This window comes from Peromyscus eremicus, chromosome 1, assembly GCF_949786415.1.
Source record: "Peromyscus eremicus chromosome 1, PerEre_H2_v1, whole genome shotgun sequence".
Taxonomy (NCBI): domain Eukaryota; kingdom Metazoa; phylum Chordata; class Mammalia; order Rodentia; family Cricetidae; genus Peromyscus; species Peromyscus eremicus.
The window spans coordinates 51,335,517-51,351,819 of record NC_081416.1 but is presented as its reverse complement, the minus strand read 5'-3'; the positions used below and the strand labels follow the sequence as shown (position 1 = coordinate 51,351,819).

At 47.7% G+C, this 16,303-nt stretch overlaps 1 protein-coding gene across 3 annotated transcripts in view; it reads right to left on the bottom strand.

The window, feature by feature from the left end:
* The window catches only part of Fads2 (fatty acid desaturase 2), a 54,036-nt gene extending 37,990 nt beyond the window's left edge, over window positions 1–16,046 (bottom strand). For 2 of the 3 annotated variants that reach the window (XM_059260996.1, XM_059261004.1), the window contains exons 1-2: window positions 15,960–16,046; window positions 8,347–8,448 (exon numbers count right to left, since the gene is read on the bottom strand). Coding sequence is in view for 2 of the 3 variants with exons in the window: in XM_059261004.1 (XP_059116987.1) it covers window positions 8,347–8,352 (6 nt within the window). In the remaining variant the exon portion in view is untranslated. Of the gene's footprint in view, window positions 1–4,777; window positions 5,025–8,346; window positions 8,449–15,959 lie in introns of all 3 variants that reach the window. The other variant, XM_059260987.1, reaches the window with a different exon arrangement.
* Window positions 16,047–16,303: the final 257 nt, after the last annotated feature.

The following is a 16,303-nucleotide window of genomic DNA, read 5'->3' as shown; positions in this document are numbered from 1 at the left end:
TGTCTCACAGCAGAACCTTTGAAGACTGAGGAAAGAACAAGTGGATGGCCCCAAGAATGAGTCACAGTGCACTCCAAATGAAGATAGGAATAAATGAACAGCTCAGACTGGGCTGACTGTGGGTAGAGTTCAAGTTGGGGACATTCCCACATGCTTACAGGTAGAGAAGGACTAAAGACTTCACAGTGGAGACAGTGGAGGGTATTAGAAATTCATCAATCAAGGGTGTGCTCTGATTGGATCTGTGGTATGCAAAGAGAATTTCAGGGCTTGGGGCGGTGGCTCAGTTGGAAGAATGTTTATCCAATATGCTCTAGGCCCTGACTTAGATTCCCAGCATGGTGGTGGACACCTGTAATTCCAGCATTCAAGAGGCAGAGGGAGAACGAAGTTTATCCTGCTACAGAGTGAGTTCAAGGCCAGATCTTGAGACCCTGACTGGAAAAAAGAAGGGAGGTAGGGAAGGAGGGTTGAAGAGATGACTCAGTGGTTAGTCGCATGTACTGTGTTTTTAGAAGACCCAAGTTCGGTTCCCAGCACCCATGTTGACTGGCTCACAAGTGCCTGTAATTCCTGCTCCAGGGGATTCAACATCCTCTTCTGGCATCCTTGGGTACCTGTGCTCACATGCACACCCACACCCAGTCACACACACACACACACACACACACACACACACACACACAATTAAAGTAGTTTTTATGTTTTTGTTTTTAGAAAGAGAGAGGAAGGAAGGAAGGAAGGAAGGAAGGAAGGAAGAAAGAAAGAAAGAAAGAAAGAAAGAAAGAAAGAAAGAAAGAAAGAAAGAAAGAAAGAAGGAAAGAGAAAAAGGACAAACTACAGAGGCAGCTTGGGACCAGGAAGGGATGCAGGCAAAGTCAAGGGAACAACAGGGTAAGCTAAATGTTCTTGGGAAGAGGACAGGAGGCCTGGATTAGGCAATGGCTCTAGGAGGCTGGCCCCACACCAGATGTGGCCTGACACTGCCCTCTCTGCTTGGATGGGCTGGTGAAGCTGTTTACCTAGAGAAACCTTACCATATCCGGCCTACTCTCGAACCCCCTAGAAGAAGAGGTTATCTCAGACACAGAGAACCCCCTAGAAGAAGAGGCTATCTCAGACACAGAGATGCAGTTCCTTTGGCTTCTGCCCGTGCCTCGGATTATGGCACCCTGCAGCTCCAGCAGCACCAAGAACTGCAGCTTCCTAGAACCCCACCAGGACATCATTGTGATTATTGATCTTTATCGGGAACAAGAGATCAGCTTGGGTGGCATAGAACCCGACCCTCCCAGCATGCCAAATGGGTAAAAGACCAGGTCTAATCTGCATGTGTGTGGAGAGGCATGTCCTGTAGGGTTGGTGCTCTCACACATGGTCCTCACTGACTGGGGAGGACACCTTTCCATCTTGCCCTTCAAGGAGACTCTGGTGGCTGCTGAAGATGGCTGCTCTGTAGAAGGAAGAGTCTAGTTACTCAGGGGGATGGTGAAAGTGAATCACACCCTTCAAATACCCTGCCCTTAGGAGGGTGTCAAGAGGGAATGCAAAATACTGGTGCCTTGTGAGCAAAAGAACATGGACATGATTGGCAGACAGTAGGACATACTACTGATACCAGAGACCCAGGACCCTGTCTACACTCTGGCCTTTGTTGGACACATCATTCAAGAGATATCACTTGATTTCTCTGAGCCTCAGTCTTTTTTTGTTTTTGGTTTTTTGAGACAGGGTTTTTCTGTGTAGTTTTGGTGCCTGTCCTGGATCTCACTCTGTAGACCAAGTTGGCCTCGAACTCACAGAGACCCCACTGGCTCTGCCTCCCGAGTGCTGAGATTAAAGGCATGAGCCACCACCGTCTGGCTGAGCCTCAGTCTTCTTAACTGAAAAGTAGGTATAAAACCTACCTCACAGGGCCGGGCGGTGGTGGCACACGCCTTTAATCCCAGCACTTGGGAGGCAGAGCCAGGCAGATCTCTGTGAGTTTGAGGCCAGCCTGGGCTACCAAGTGAGTTCCAGGAAAGGCGCAAAACTACACAGAGAAACCCTGTCTCGAAAAACAAAAAAAAACAAAAACAAAAACAAAAACAAAAACAAAACAAAAACCAAAAAAACCTACCTCACAGGATTATGAAAATAAAACCACACAATTACAATGAAAATTGAAAACACTGGGTAGTCTACAGAGTATTCCATCTACTCAGTGTAAGGGGCTTGATCTTGCTGTTGTTACTGTAGTCCTTGGTCACAGGGTGTTGATGCTGGTGCTAATGTTTGTTTCTGTCATTAAGAGTTCTTGAACATTCACTATGCACCAAGGACTGTTCAGAGCTTTAAATTTCTCATCCATTTTCCTCAAGACAATGCTGTAAAGTGGGACCCATTATTCTCATTTTACCAATGTTGAAATAAGGCTCCAAGAGGTTGCATAGCTTGCCCAAGGTCCCACAGCTTCTAAGCACTTCTGGGATTTGTGTGATCCGTGATCCACATCATTTCCACCAAATCACTCGTGTCTGAACAGTAGGTAAATGATTACGCTTAAAACTGTTCTTTCAAGCACTCCAAGATTTCTATTGCATATCCAGCAATGCGAGGTGCAGAGTAAACAAAGCTGGCAATGTCTGTGGAGCTAGCAGCCTTCCCTGGGAGAAAGCCTGGCTCCGGAGACCTTGGGCTCTCTTTTCAAGTGCATTAAGTTCACACGGATTTGCTCATATTGTAATATCCTAACTTTTAGAGCTGGAAGGACTCATTTTAAGAAGGCTAAGGGCTGGCACAGATTAACCTAAGGCCACATAGAGATGAACTGAAAGTCAGAAGTTCTGACTTAAAGGTCAATATCTTTGTGGTGTGTGTGTGTGTGTGTGTGTGTGTGTGTGTGTGTGTGTGTGTGTGTGTGTGTTATATGCACATTCATGTGCATGTAGATGCCAGAGGTCAATGTTACTTGTCTTGCTTGATCAATCTCCACCTTCATTTTTTGAGACAAAGTCTCCCACTGAACCTCAAGCTCGGCATTTTGGCTAAAGTGGCTAGCCAGCCCGCCTCCAGGAGCCATCTGACTCTTTCCTATAGTGCTAGGGTTACAGGCACCACGCCCAGCTTTTATGTGGATTCTGGGGATCTGTACTCAAGCCCTCACGCTTTCGAGGTAACCAATTTACCAACTGAATCATCTCCCCAACCCTCAAGGTCAGTAGTTTACTGATAACCCCCAGGGGAATACAGGTGGCCAGGCCTGTCCCAACACCACAAAGCACTTTAGTGGTGCTTATGGAGCCAAAGGTCTCCAGAGGGGTTCAGAATCTAGATTCAGGGGAATCCTCTGCCCTGCTCTTACCTTTGGACTCCTGTTGAGAGAGCTAGGGTTGGGGTTCTAATGTGCTTAGGGTAAGGACTTGAGGGGACTGTTAAGTCATGGGGCTGGGGGTTTGTGTGCACACACACGTGTGTAGATGCTCATGTGTTACATGTTAAGGCCAGAGGCAGATGTCAGGTATCTTGCTTGATTTACCCATACAGTTGTTACCTCTGATGCCTAAGCCTATGACAACTAAAAACGGGGCCACAGTGAGAGTGAACACCCCTCTATCAACCTCATTTTACATTTGGATAAACTGAAGCTCGGTGAGGAAACTGGCAAAGCTGGGATTTGACTTACAGGTGTGATTCCAATGAACAACCTACGCTCGAGTTGGCCTGACTTCAAGCAAGCCGCTTAACCCCAGTGATAGTCCACCCATAGTTTAATTATTCTCAACCTTCCTGCTGTGGGATGTCTTTCTGTATACTGTGAATATGTGTTGCTCTGATTGGTTGAGAAATAAAACTCTGATTGGCCAGTAGCCAGGCAGGAAGTATAGGCAGGGTGAGCAGACAAGGAGAATACTGGGAAGAGAAAGGGCAGAGTCAAAAGTCACCAGCAAGACACAAAGGAAGCAAGATGCCAAGGCGGAACTGAGAAAAGGTACCAAGCCATGTGGCTAAACATAGATAAGAATTACGGGTTAATTTAAGTGTAAGAGCTAGTCAGTATTAAACCTGAGCTAATGGCTGAGCAGTTATAATTAATATAAGCTTCTGAGTGATTATTTTATAAGCAGGCCACAGGACTGCAGGGGCCTGGTGGGACCTGAGAAACTTTCTGACTACACCTTCCTAAGGCTGCGAGCCTTTAATACAGTGCTTCATGTTGTAGTGACCTCCAACCATAAAATTATTTCATTGCTGCTTCATAACTGTAATTTTGCTACTGTTATGAATCATAGTGTAAATATCTGGGGGTTTCAATCCCCAAGTTGAGAACTACTGGTTCTTACTAGGCATTGCTGGTGCCTCCAAGAGCTTTCCTGACAACCATGTGATGTGATGCACATTATGTAAGGCACACAGTACATACACATCTAGATTGAGATATGACCTGTGCACACAGCCAGCATGTTGGAGCTAGAAGCATTTTAGCATCTAATCTAATCATTAGATCAATCAAAACGAAAACTGGCTTCAGGAAGCTGGGTAGCTGCAGGATAAAAACCAGGATTTGTGGCTTTTAGCTTCTATTCCAGGGCTCTTTTCCCAGTGAAGCTTCCAGAAATACAAAGGGGTAGGCACAAACATCACCCCCAAGCTCTGGCGGCTCTCCCTTCCCATATACACTATGAGATGGGACAGATGAGTTCTGATACACAACCAACTTTGAGAGGCCCAGAAGAAGGACTGCTGAGGAGAGGAAGTCACAGGGGCAGAGCTGAAGCAGAGGACTGTGACCACAGACCTGGAGCAAGAAGGGGCACATGGCCCAGGCAGGGCAAAAAAGACAGGGTCCTGGAAACTTGGTGATTGTCTGGCTTTACACGTAAGACAGAGGAGGTGAAGGGCTGGGGAAATAGCATGCTTGGTAAAGTGCCTTGCATACGACGATAATTTCATGCAGAGGATATAGGTGGAAGGCAGGACGATCCTTGGGGCTTGGTGGCCAGGCAGTCTACTTAATTGGTGAGCTCCAGGTTCAGTGAGAGATCCTGTAACACGAATTTTAAAACGCCTTATTAATAGAAAAACAAACAAAAAAAACATCGGGAGACAGGTATTGGGGTGAATGCTGAAAGATCAGAGAAGCAGAACAAGCCACAGCTAACCTCACCTCGCCAACTTCTCAACGGAACCTGTTTCCTCAAACTGGAAGCCTCTGAGTCCTCATCCAAATGGATCTCAGCTGAACTGCTGCTAAAACGCCTAAAAGCTTAAAAGCCTCTAGTTCCTGGTCCTCACACCTTATATACTTTTCTGCTTCCTGCCATCACTTCCTGGCATGTGCCACAACTGCCTGACTGTTTCCAGTGTAGCCTTGAACTCACAGATCCGGATGGATCTTTGTCTCCCAAGTGACAGGATTAAAGGTGTGTGTGCCACCATTTTCTGGCCTCTATGTCTATCTAGTGGCTGTTCTGTCCTCTGACCCCAGATAAATTTATTAGGGTGCACAATATATTGGGGGACACAATATCACCACAAGATCCTGTCTCAAAAAATAAGATAGGTGTGGGAGGGAGGGTAGGGTCCTAGAAAGATGGCTCAGTGGTTAAGAGCACATGCTGCTCCTGCAGAGGACTTGAGTTCGGTTCCCAGATCCCACATCTGAAAGCTTATAACCTTTTGTAACTCCAGCCCCAAGGGATCCAACACCCTCTTCTGGCCTCTGAGGTCACCCACACACACATGCACATACACATAAATAAAAATAAATATAAATAAGGTAGAAAGCAGACAAAATGACTCATTTGGCAAGGGCACTTGCCACTAAGCCTGACGACCTCAGAACTTACCTAGTAGGAGAGAACTGACCCATGAAAGTTGTCTCTGACAGCCACATGTGTGCATCCGCACACATACATGGTAATAATAATAACAGCAATAAGGCGGATAAGTGATTGAGGAAGACATGTGCTGTTGATCTCTACCTCCACACCCATGTGCACCTAGTATACATGCACCCAGACACACACCCAGACACACACACACACACACACACACACACACACACACACACACACCAGAGACAGAGACAGAGACAGAGACAGGCAGACTAGGGATCTAATGTCTACAGCAGTTAGAAAATCTGAGAAGTTTTCCGTGTCTAAGAACAGGATGGTCTGTGGTCTATTTGAAGCTAAAAGGCTGGTGAAAAGAAAATAAAAATATAATGGTCTAGGCACCTGCACCCACCACTTTCTTACTGAGGAGACATACATGTCCTGGGTAAAACACATAAGTGCTCCAACATGCGTCCGGTACCAACTGCTTCCATGTTACAAAGGCCTTGTCAGATTTGATGACCAGTCCAGATCCCCATAGACCCAGCTGCATTTCTCAGCTTCAGATCTAGAGGTGACAACACCCTGTCCTTGCCCAATCATTTAGCATCCTTGGCCATTCTCATCTGGAAGCCAAGTGGAGTAGCTGACGCTCAGGAGACCAACGTGCCGATTTAGGGTAACTAGATGGAGGTAGTCTCATCCGAGCTCCTCACCTGCCCTGTGCTTCTCTTGGCTCTTCCCTCTCTTGTAAAGATGATGGTGTTGTGTGGGTTATGTCTAATTTCCTTTCCCATCTGTGACTCTACTGGTGGCTTCAGATTCAAGCCACCACCTGTCCTATTTCAAGGTGGCTGGTTGAGGCTGCAGTTAGTGTGTTCAGGAGCCCACCTATCCCGGGCGCAAGCACACTGAGAGGTCTGGGTTGTCCTGTCTGGTCCCTGGCAGATGCTACGGGCCTGCCTGCCTGCCTGCCTGAGGTAGAACCTGCTTTGGAGCAGCAGAGACTGAGAGTCTCACTTCTCCTTGCTCCTGCTTAGGCCATAACTCTGGGTGTTGACACTAAAGACCTTTCTTCAACCATTTACCATTTCTGTTAAGCCCTCCAGGCAGATCTGCAGTTTCTCAGAGTCCCAAAGATGTATATCAGGTGAACCAAGTTAACTCCAGGTCTGGTGGGCTCTGGAGTGCATTTCCTTTCTATAACACCAAGGCTCTGCCCTCCCCTGTATCTGTGGCCTCCCTCCCTGGGTTATACATCCTGTGCTTAAGGCCCACTGCCTGGTGCCCACCTCAATTTCAAGGCTCTTTTTTTTTTTTTTTTCCCTCTTCCAATGGTTACCGTCCAGGCACATGCAGCTGCTCACTTTCCCCAGACATGACTGTGACCTCTTAATCCTTAATCTTAGTCCTCCTGGCTTTGAAATCCAGTTCATCCCCTAGCTATAGCACCCTTCCCACATTACTGGCCTGAAGCTCCTACTCCACCTAAAGACCCCATTGGGGAGTTGCCTTTACTCTGATAAGTCCAGAGTTCCCTCATTGGGATTCTCAAACACTTCACGTGTGCATGCGTGCGTGCATGTGTGTGTAGTGCATGTAAAAATATATTGTATGGGTGCATATGCATGTGTGTGCATATTTGTGAAGGCCAGAAACTGACAAATGTCTTCCTCCATATCTCTCTCTCCACTCCCCACCCCCCTTTTTTTTTTTTTGAGACAAGATCTTTCACCACCTCCATGGCTGCCTCACCAGAGCTGAGATTATAGACATACACTGTAGCATCTGGCTTTTATATGGGTGTTGGGAATCGAACTCAAGTCCTCACATTTGAGTGGCAGGCACTCTGTCAGCTGAATCTTGTCCCCAGCCTTGGAATCCCAAAACTTTTCTGTATATAGTATCAAAATAGCTCATACATCTTTACCACCCAGCATGTAAGTTCCTTGTGGGAAGAAACTGAGTCTGACTCAGAGTTAAATTCTTGATGAGGATGCCTGTCAAACATTTGTAGAATTCAATCCCAAAGAAAACGCCAGGAAAGAAGGTGAAATCATGCACCCAGCACAGCAGCGGGGGTGTCCTGACTTGCAGGGCCATGTTTCCAGGCCTCCAGAAGTGCACGAAGTGAAAAAGTCACACCATTGGTTAGGAAACTCCAATCACAATCCAGCTTTTCCTCTCAGTTAGTGCGTGCGTGCGTGCATGCGTGTGGTGTGTGTGTGTGTGTGTGTGTGTGTGTGTGTGTGTGTGTGTGTGTGCTGTGCATGTTTATGTATGTTGGCATGTGTACAGGCACATATATTCACATGCGTGTATGCACATTTGTGGCTGGGTGCTTGGTTCATTGTTTCAGAATACTGGTAGCAGAAAGGAGGGATGCTGTGTCCTGTTAGACATCCTTCAGTCCTGCCGGGGGGCCTTGCAGCTGCGACTCCATTTTGGTCATTACCTCAGCAGCCCAGCTGACCTCATCCCAAGAGACACAGAGGTAAACCTTTGTATTGGCCAAGTAGCCAGCTCCTACCTTCATGGTGACCTGGCCATGTGAGAAAGGCTTTATTCTCCGTGGCTTACAGAGTTCTTACTTCATGGATGGAACCCATGTGTATTCTCTGGCAGGCACCACCTAAGCCCCAGGGATAGGAAAAGAAACAAGACATTATTTTCTTGGGTCTCAAACAAACAAATAGCTAAATAAACAAACAAACAAACAAATAGGTCCTGGGCAGGTGGGTAAAGGCACTTGCCACCAAGCTTGACAACCTGACTTCAGTCCCTGGAACCCAGAAGGTAGAAGCAGAGAACTGGCTCCTGACAGTTGACCTCTGACCTCTACATGTGTGCGTTCCCACACATGTGCCCCATCCTCCCAATAAATAAAGAAACGTAAATTTTGTGGTTGTGTTAATTCCTGTCTGCTCTCTCTGTCAGGTATTTGACTGAGTGGCACCTCAGGTCCAAGGCACACGGGGCCTTTCTCTGCACACTGATGGGCTGCGGCAGGGACTAGTCCTCCTGAGGCACGGGGAGTCCTGAAGCTGCCTGACTGCTGAGAGGAGAAAGGAGACTAGGAAGAAGACGGGGCAGGGCACTGGGTGGGGTGTGGGCTCTGAGCCACAGATACAATGGATGAAGTGTCCCCGTGGAACCCATTACTTTGTATGTGTTACTCAGAAACAACAACAAAGCCACTTGCTTGCCTTGGCCTTGGGCTGTGTCTACTTGGGGTTAAAACAAAAAACCTTTGGGCTCTGCCCATCAGTTGGTTTAGCCAAACAACTGAAAGTTATGTTCTTTCTGTGTTAATTCTGAGGCCAAAGACCTATGCTTGGCATGGGAGGTGAGGAGCTGTGGCCGCCATAATGTGTTGCTCAAACTGCAGAGAAGGAGGAGGAGATGGCAGTGTGGACTTTAGTTTCTAATCTGCCACTGAATGAGACTTTCCTGAAATATGACAGAAAAACAAAACAATAACAAATCATTGGGGAAATGGAACGCAATGTCATAGAAAAGGGAACAGGAAAATGTCAGGTAGAGACTTCAAAAGATAGAGGTGACAGGGAAATTAGAGCACAGTTAGGGCGCTGGAGAGATGGTTCAGTGGTTAAGAGCACTGGCTGCTTTTCTAGGGGACCTGGGTTCAGTTCCCAGCACCCACATGGCAGCTCACAGTCACCTGTAACTCCAGTCCCAGAGGATATGACACTCTCTTCTGGCCTGTTTGGGTACCAGGCATGCTCGTAGTGCCCAGACATATACACAGCCAAAACATATAAATACACAGATGCGAAAATAAATAAAAATCATACACATAAATAAAAATAAATGTCTTTTTAAAAACAGAATAGCCAATGAGGAGAGATTATCTCCAGAGCTCTACAGCATGGAAGTGTGGAGATAAGCTGCAGTTTATGGTATACAGCAAAGTATTAACTAGTGTCCACAAGAGGACTCAGCCAGTAAAGGCACTTGCTACCATGCCTGACAGCTTGAGTTCGATCCCCAGAACTTAGGGTCAAGGAGAGAATCAATTTCCACAAGCAGTCCTCTGGCCTCCACAAGCAAGCCTGCGTTAACACATGCATCACATGAGCACACATACAGAGAAATAACTTAAATTTTTAAAGAAAATTTAAAAACAGCTTAAAAGAATCCAAAGGTTCATAATCCATAATATTTGAGGAGACAAAATGCTAATTGCCCTGATTTGATCATTACATACTACATATATACATCTCATATTGTGCCTCACAAATATGTGCAAATACTGTATCAACTTAAAATTTTTTTTGGTGTTTTGGGATCAGAGTCTCTTGTAGCCCAGGCTGGCCTCAAACTTGATATGTTGCCAAAGATGGCCTTGAACTCCTGATCCTCTCATCTCCGTTTCCTGAGTGCTGGGATTAAAGAGTCGCATCACCACATTGGACAAGTTAAGGCATTTTTTTTAAAAGAAAATGCAAAAATAACTCAGTATCTGAGCCCAGATGCTTTCATTCTCATAGATGTAGAGTGACTTCACCACATTGCTAGAAGCATTCCTAAATGCTGACTCCTAATTACTGCACTTTTCTAGTCTCAGACCAGCAACCGGCAATTTGTGGGAGGTGTAGTGTGCAGACCGCACTATGAGGACGCCTGCCCATGCTGTCACCCAAGGCCCAGGCCTCTGTCTGCAGCCTGCTGGGTAGATGCTGCCGTGAAGGGTCCCACTCTTTCGGTGCAAGACAAACAAAACAAGCCTGTGAGTCAGTGATTTTGCTTCAAGACCAGGCCTCTCCAAGGCTTGGATTTCCCCTCCGTGAGATGGAGTACAGGCAGTGAACTGTAAGTGCTTTCCCGTGTGTGGTCCCAACCAGCTGGGATCTGCCTGTAGCTCTTGGTAAAAGAACTTGTCAAGCAGCACATTTTGGCCAAGTGGGGACAGAGGCAGAACTGGTGGTGTTTTACTGGGCCCAGCCTTAGCCAAGGGACTCCTGAGGTCTGTCTGGCCCTAAGAAAGAACACTCATGCTGTCTCTGTGCCTAGAGACGCAGAAGGATGCAGAGGGAGAAAGACAGGGGTCTCTTTTCTGTGAGACACACAGCAGGCCGGAGAGAGTGAGGTCTATAGGAAACACGGGCCTTAGTTCCTCAAGGCTTCTGGGACAGGGTGGCGGTTAGGCCTGTCCTCTTAGGAAGCTTAGAGTCCTTTGAAGTGCTCAGCAGCAGGGGCAATGGTGAACCACGCTTGGTGAAGAAGCAAAAGTGATTAAAAACAAATAAACATTTGTTGATTTATTTAGTGGGAGGCATGCATGTGCCACAGCATTCCTGTGAAGGTCAGAGGACAGCTTTCCAGACTTAGTTCTCTCCTTCTACCATGTGGGATCTGGGGACTGAACTCCGGTCATGAGGCTGATGTTTTGCAGCAAGCATCTTTATCTCCTGAGCCATCTTGCCCACCCGAGAGTGGACATGTTTGACTACCGTGAGGAAACTGTCTGTGGGTCCCTGTTGTAGCATGGGGAGAGTTTTATCTACTCAGTGCATTTCTCAGCCCCAGAGGGAACAAAAAGTGTCCTGTTTATAAATAAAGCACGTATGTGGGTACACTATGTAAACAGGTCCAGTACTTCCCTCTTCTCTGTTATTCTACTTACCATGATTTCAGTAAGAAAATACTAACTGGAAAATTCCAGAACTAAATAATCCACACATTTTAAGTACACTTTATTGCAGGGTATTGCCATACTCGCTCTATTTTATTACTTGTCATTGTTAATCTCTTACTGAGTCTAATTTATAAATTAAACTTTACCCAAGTGCATACATACAAGAACAAACATTAATAGGGTCCAGCACTATCGGAGGTTTCAGGCATCTGCAGAATGACTTGGCATACACTCCCCAAAGATAAGAGGGGGCTTCTGCAGCATAGCTGTACAGGCTGATGATAAAAGAAGGGACTATCTTTACAACGGTTCCTTGGGGCTGTAATTGACAACAGCCAGAGACACACTCGATAGGGTTCTCTGGTCCTGCCTTTGTGCAGGTGAATGCCACAAGCCGCCACGGTTTGTTCCCGCTAGCCACTGTGGACCACTGGCACCTCGAGGCTGATGAGCCCTTGTCTGTCCACATGTTGCTCCTTGGCTCACTGTGTTCTTAGAGTTGTGGTTAGAAGCTGCCAGCATACACTGGGCACTGTGTGCGGAAGCCTGGGAGGTCTGGGGCAGGCTGTGGTTAGTCCACACAAGCCAGCCCCTGCCCTGTAACAGTTCCAAGACAGGGCCTCAACGCTATGGCTGTTCTGGACCCATTAGCTGAATGAAGGAACTCTTTCCTTTTCCCCCTGATCCAACCCCAGGTCACCCTGACAGTTTCCCTCCTTCCCCACCCCAGCATCCCCAAACATCCCCTCCCACCCCATCCCAAGCCCACCCTGGCCTGGTCTGGCCCCCTCTCTAGGAGCTTCCTGACAATCTTCTGTTCTAGACAGCTTAAACGATCTGGAAATGCAGGTTGGGTCCTGTCACCTCCTCTTCTTAAAGCTGCTCTCATATTTAGAGTAATCTAAGCTCCTCGTGACAAGCCCGTCATGTGGGCTTAGAAAGTCAAGTTTATTCCTGCCTCATGGACTTGACCCAGACCACCACCTGCGCCCAAATTGTTCCTCTTAAGCCCCTGCCCACGTTTGGCTCTAAAGACCATCTCCAGAGCTTCCCTCCCCCGCCCCCACCCACTCGCCGCCCTCCCCCACCCTGTCCCTCTCGTTCACCACCCTAGCTGTCATGCTTTGTAATGGTTGGGTCCCTGCTTTATTATTGTCTTTCTTTCCTCCAGAATGCTAATTTCTTCAGGGCGGGGACCAGGTCCATCCTGCGCACTATTGCATACTCAACCCCCAGCAAGAGCCTGGCACACGCTTGGCATCCAGTGTTATTTGTTGACTGAGTGAATGTGTGACAGGGGAGAGCAGAGACTAGAAAGAAGGGCACCAAGATTAACATGTGAAGGAAGCCAGTCAGCGGAGGACTGGAAACCCTTTCTTTCCTGGGCTACAGGCCATGTACAACATGTGTAGGAAAAGCCTGTGAGGACAAAACAGGCGAAGGCAGGCAGGATGTAAATGACATAAAGAATCGTGAGACTCTCGGGCAGGCGCTCACGGCTGCCTGCCTCTCCCCGGTCCCTAGCCCATCCCCGTTCTCTCAAGAGTGCCTTTTTCTTTCTTCAGAGACGGTCTCTGTTTCCACTACCTGACCCTGTGTCTCTGGGAGGGCCATTCTTTGTCTTTCAACACAGGAACTTGGAAATCTCAGCAAGTGCCTCCTGGACTCCAATCCCCACCTGTAAAACACACACACACACACACACACACACACACACACACACACACACACACACACGAGCTAGTGCCATTGGGCAGAAAGGGCCAGGCTGCTAGGACATGCATGCCAGCAGTCAAGAGGCCCAGAATGTTGTCCATGGGCCTCCCAGCCCAGACTGCTATTAAGGATCCACATGGGTGGGTGATAAGAAGGGACTGTGGTGCTGCCCAATTTTGTTCTCCAGGGTACAGGCCCTTCTGTTCTTGGTTATCCGTCCATATCAGCAGGTAAGTAGAGGGATAAGGGTTAAGTTTACAGCTACTCCTCAGGTGGCCTGTTCCAAGAGCCGGAAGTACAGGTGATTTAAAGGCTGGGCAGGAGGGGAGAGCGATGATTCCTTTCTGCACCTTATGACCAAGACGCTATCATAACTTCTGGATAATTTCCATGAAAAGAAGCTACCTTCCCACACACCTGATCCAGCCACATTAGTTCACTGCACTGGTATAAGCAGCAGTGGGGTTGCATCTGTAAGGAATTTCCACACTTTCAGTCTTCCTGGCTCAGGCAGAGTAACCACCTAGGCTGTGCTCGGGGAAGGAACTGGGAAGAACATCGAACACCCAGCCGTACTAGCCCGTGTTGGGGGTTGTAGACCCCTTATCTCACCGATGAACCACCACTGCCTGCAGAGTAAGTTTATTCTTGTTTTACACAATAGGAAACACACACACACACACACACACACACACACACACACACACACACACTCGACAGTCATTCACCCCAAGCTGCAAAGTTATTAAATGGAAACTCAACTGAACAGCTCATGTTTTCTCAGTCATATAGAATGTGTAGTTGAATTACATAGAGATATTCACTATGCGATCCACCATCAAGGCCAGTTTCAGGGGCGAGGTCGGGGAGTCACTGTTAACCCCCACACATAGGACAGCAGGAGGTCTGGGCTGAAAGAAAGCGAACGAGAGGGATTTGCAGTTCACACTCTGCCTATGTACCTGCAAGCAGCCCCTTCTCCCCTCTGGGTCCTCGTATTCACAACAGCAGAGGAGAAACACTGAACAACCTGCAGGCTGAGCAGCCTTAGTCCAAAGTCTGGTTAATCTTGATCATTCACTTGAGATTTAGAATCCCCTTGAAGACTCATCTGGGTAGTCTCCGAAGGTGTTTCCGGAGAGCTTTGAGGGGTAAGACCCACACTGTGGGAAGCACTGTATGCACTGGGTTCCAGGACTGATTATCAAGCAGAAATGGCTGGGCACCAGCATCCATCCTTATCTCTCTGACTGGACACCGTATAGCTAGCTGCACCATGCTCCTCCCGTTACAGCCAAAGCCACCCTCACTGCCACGCCTTCCCACCGTGATGGACGGCGTCCTCACACCGTGAGCCCAAACACAACTTTCCTTCCCTGAGTTATTTTTGTCCTATGTTTGATGACAGCAGTGAGAAAAGTCATGGGTGCACCCGGAAACGCAAAACTGTCTTGAGTACTGGTGTGATGGGACCCTCACAAAAGCCCAGATTTTAAAGTTGGGCATGGTGGTGCTTACCTGGAATGCCAGACTTAGGACACTAAGACAGGAGGATTGTGAGTTTGAGGCCAACCTATCTCAAGGAAAGGAAGGAAGGAAGGAAGGAAGGAAGGAAGGAAGGAAGGAAGGAAGGAAGGAAGGAAGGAGAAAAAGATGAAAAGGAGAGAGAAGAGAGGAGAGAGAGGGGAGGGGAGGGGAGGAAAGGACAGGGGAAGGGAGAAGAGCAGAGGAGAGAGTCTCCAGGTTTAGGAGCATTTTGGATTTTGAATTTCCAGATTTCCTGACTTGGTAGACAAGCATTCTAAAATCCCCAAACTCCAAAATCTGAAGCACTTCTGGTCCAAGCATTTTGGATAAAGGATATTCTACTTGTCTCACTTGTAAAGGCCTTTCGAGCTCAGCTGTTTCATGGCTCAGTCACTGTCCAGAGATTACTCAACCTTCCTCGACATGCTGGCATCTTTTTTGAATTCTCTTCTGACCAGCTGCCACCCTTTCTGCTTCAAGTCATGGAAATTGAAGGCGTTCATTCCCTTCTTTATCATATGTCCCACATTCTTTCACACTATTTGGATGTCTTTCATCCATCCATTCCTGCCTCCTTTTCTGCCAGCAACATGCTGGCTCAGGTTGCAGCTGCTCATCCCTCTGCCTCAGCTCTGCCCCAGCTCACGGATACTGCCAGACCCATCTTAGTACAAGAGCTTGAAGCCGTTCTCTCTTCTACATTCTCAGGGACTCCACCACTTAAAGCCATTGCCCTACCCTCCAAAGCATTCTGATTCTGGTCCCAGAGCAACTTCTCTGCCTTCCCTTATTATCCACACATGTGCCTGGATCTCTGTGCAAGTCAACAGGCTGGAAGGCCCCAGAAGGATTGGCAGGGCAAACAAGGGTGGCCGAATGTAGTAGGCAACAGTCTAGACAAGAACACCGTGGGGTTCTCTGCCATTTGGATGGTGAGTTGTGCTCTGCAAAACAATTCTATTGACTTTTCATTAGATTTTCACAACCACCTGTGGCCACCAGCCAACCTGCCGCCTCTCGTTTCATAAGGCCCAGAGACAAAATTGCTTAATGGTTATCTGTTAAGAATTACAACCCTGGGGCCCTAAACTCTCAGACGTCTTTTCCTTCTTATGTGTTCTTAGATGTCTCCTAAAATCTCCCCCAAGGAAACACCCTTTCCCTCAAAGACCTTCACCTTGAGATAGTCTCATGTAGCCTAGGTGGGCCTCACACTCACTCAACACATAGCCAAGGCTTACTTTGAACTTCCCGAGTTCTAGGTGTACACCACCATGACCGATTTTTGAGGTGTAGCTCTAGAAGCCAGGGCTTTGTGCATGCCCAGTAAACATTCTACCAACGGAACCACATTTTCAGTCCATCAAAGGGCTTTTTATGTGAATACCAAAGAGGGGGGCAAGGCTGCAGGAAAAGACTCGCCTCAGTTCTGGAAGTTTCCTGCAGGAATGATACGCCTTTGACTTTGAAAAGACAAGATGTCAAAGCCCCCCAGACACAGGTCTTCCAAAGTGCTCTTTGTGAGGAAGGAGCGAGTAGGCAGTTTAACCTCCCTCTGCCCCACCCCCACCCCAGTCACCAGGCC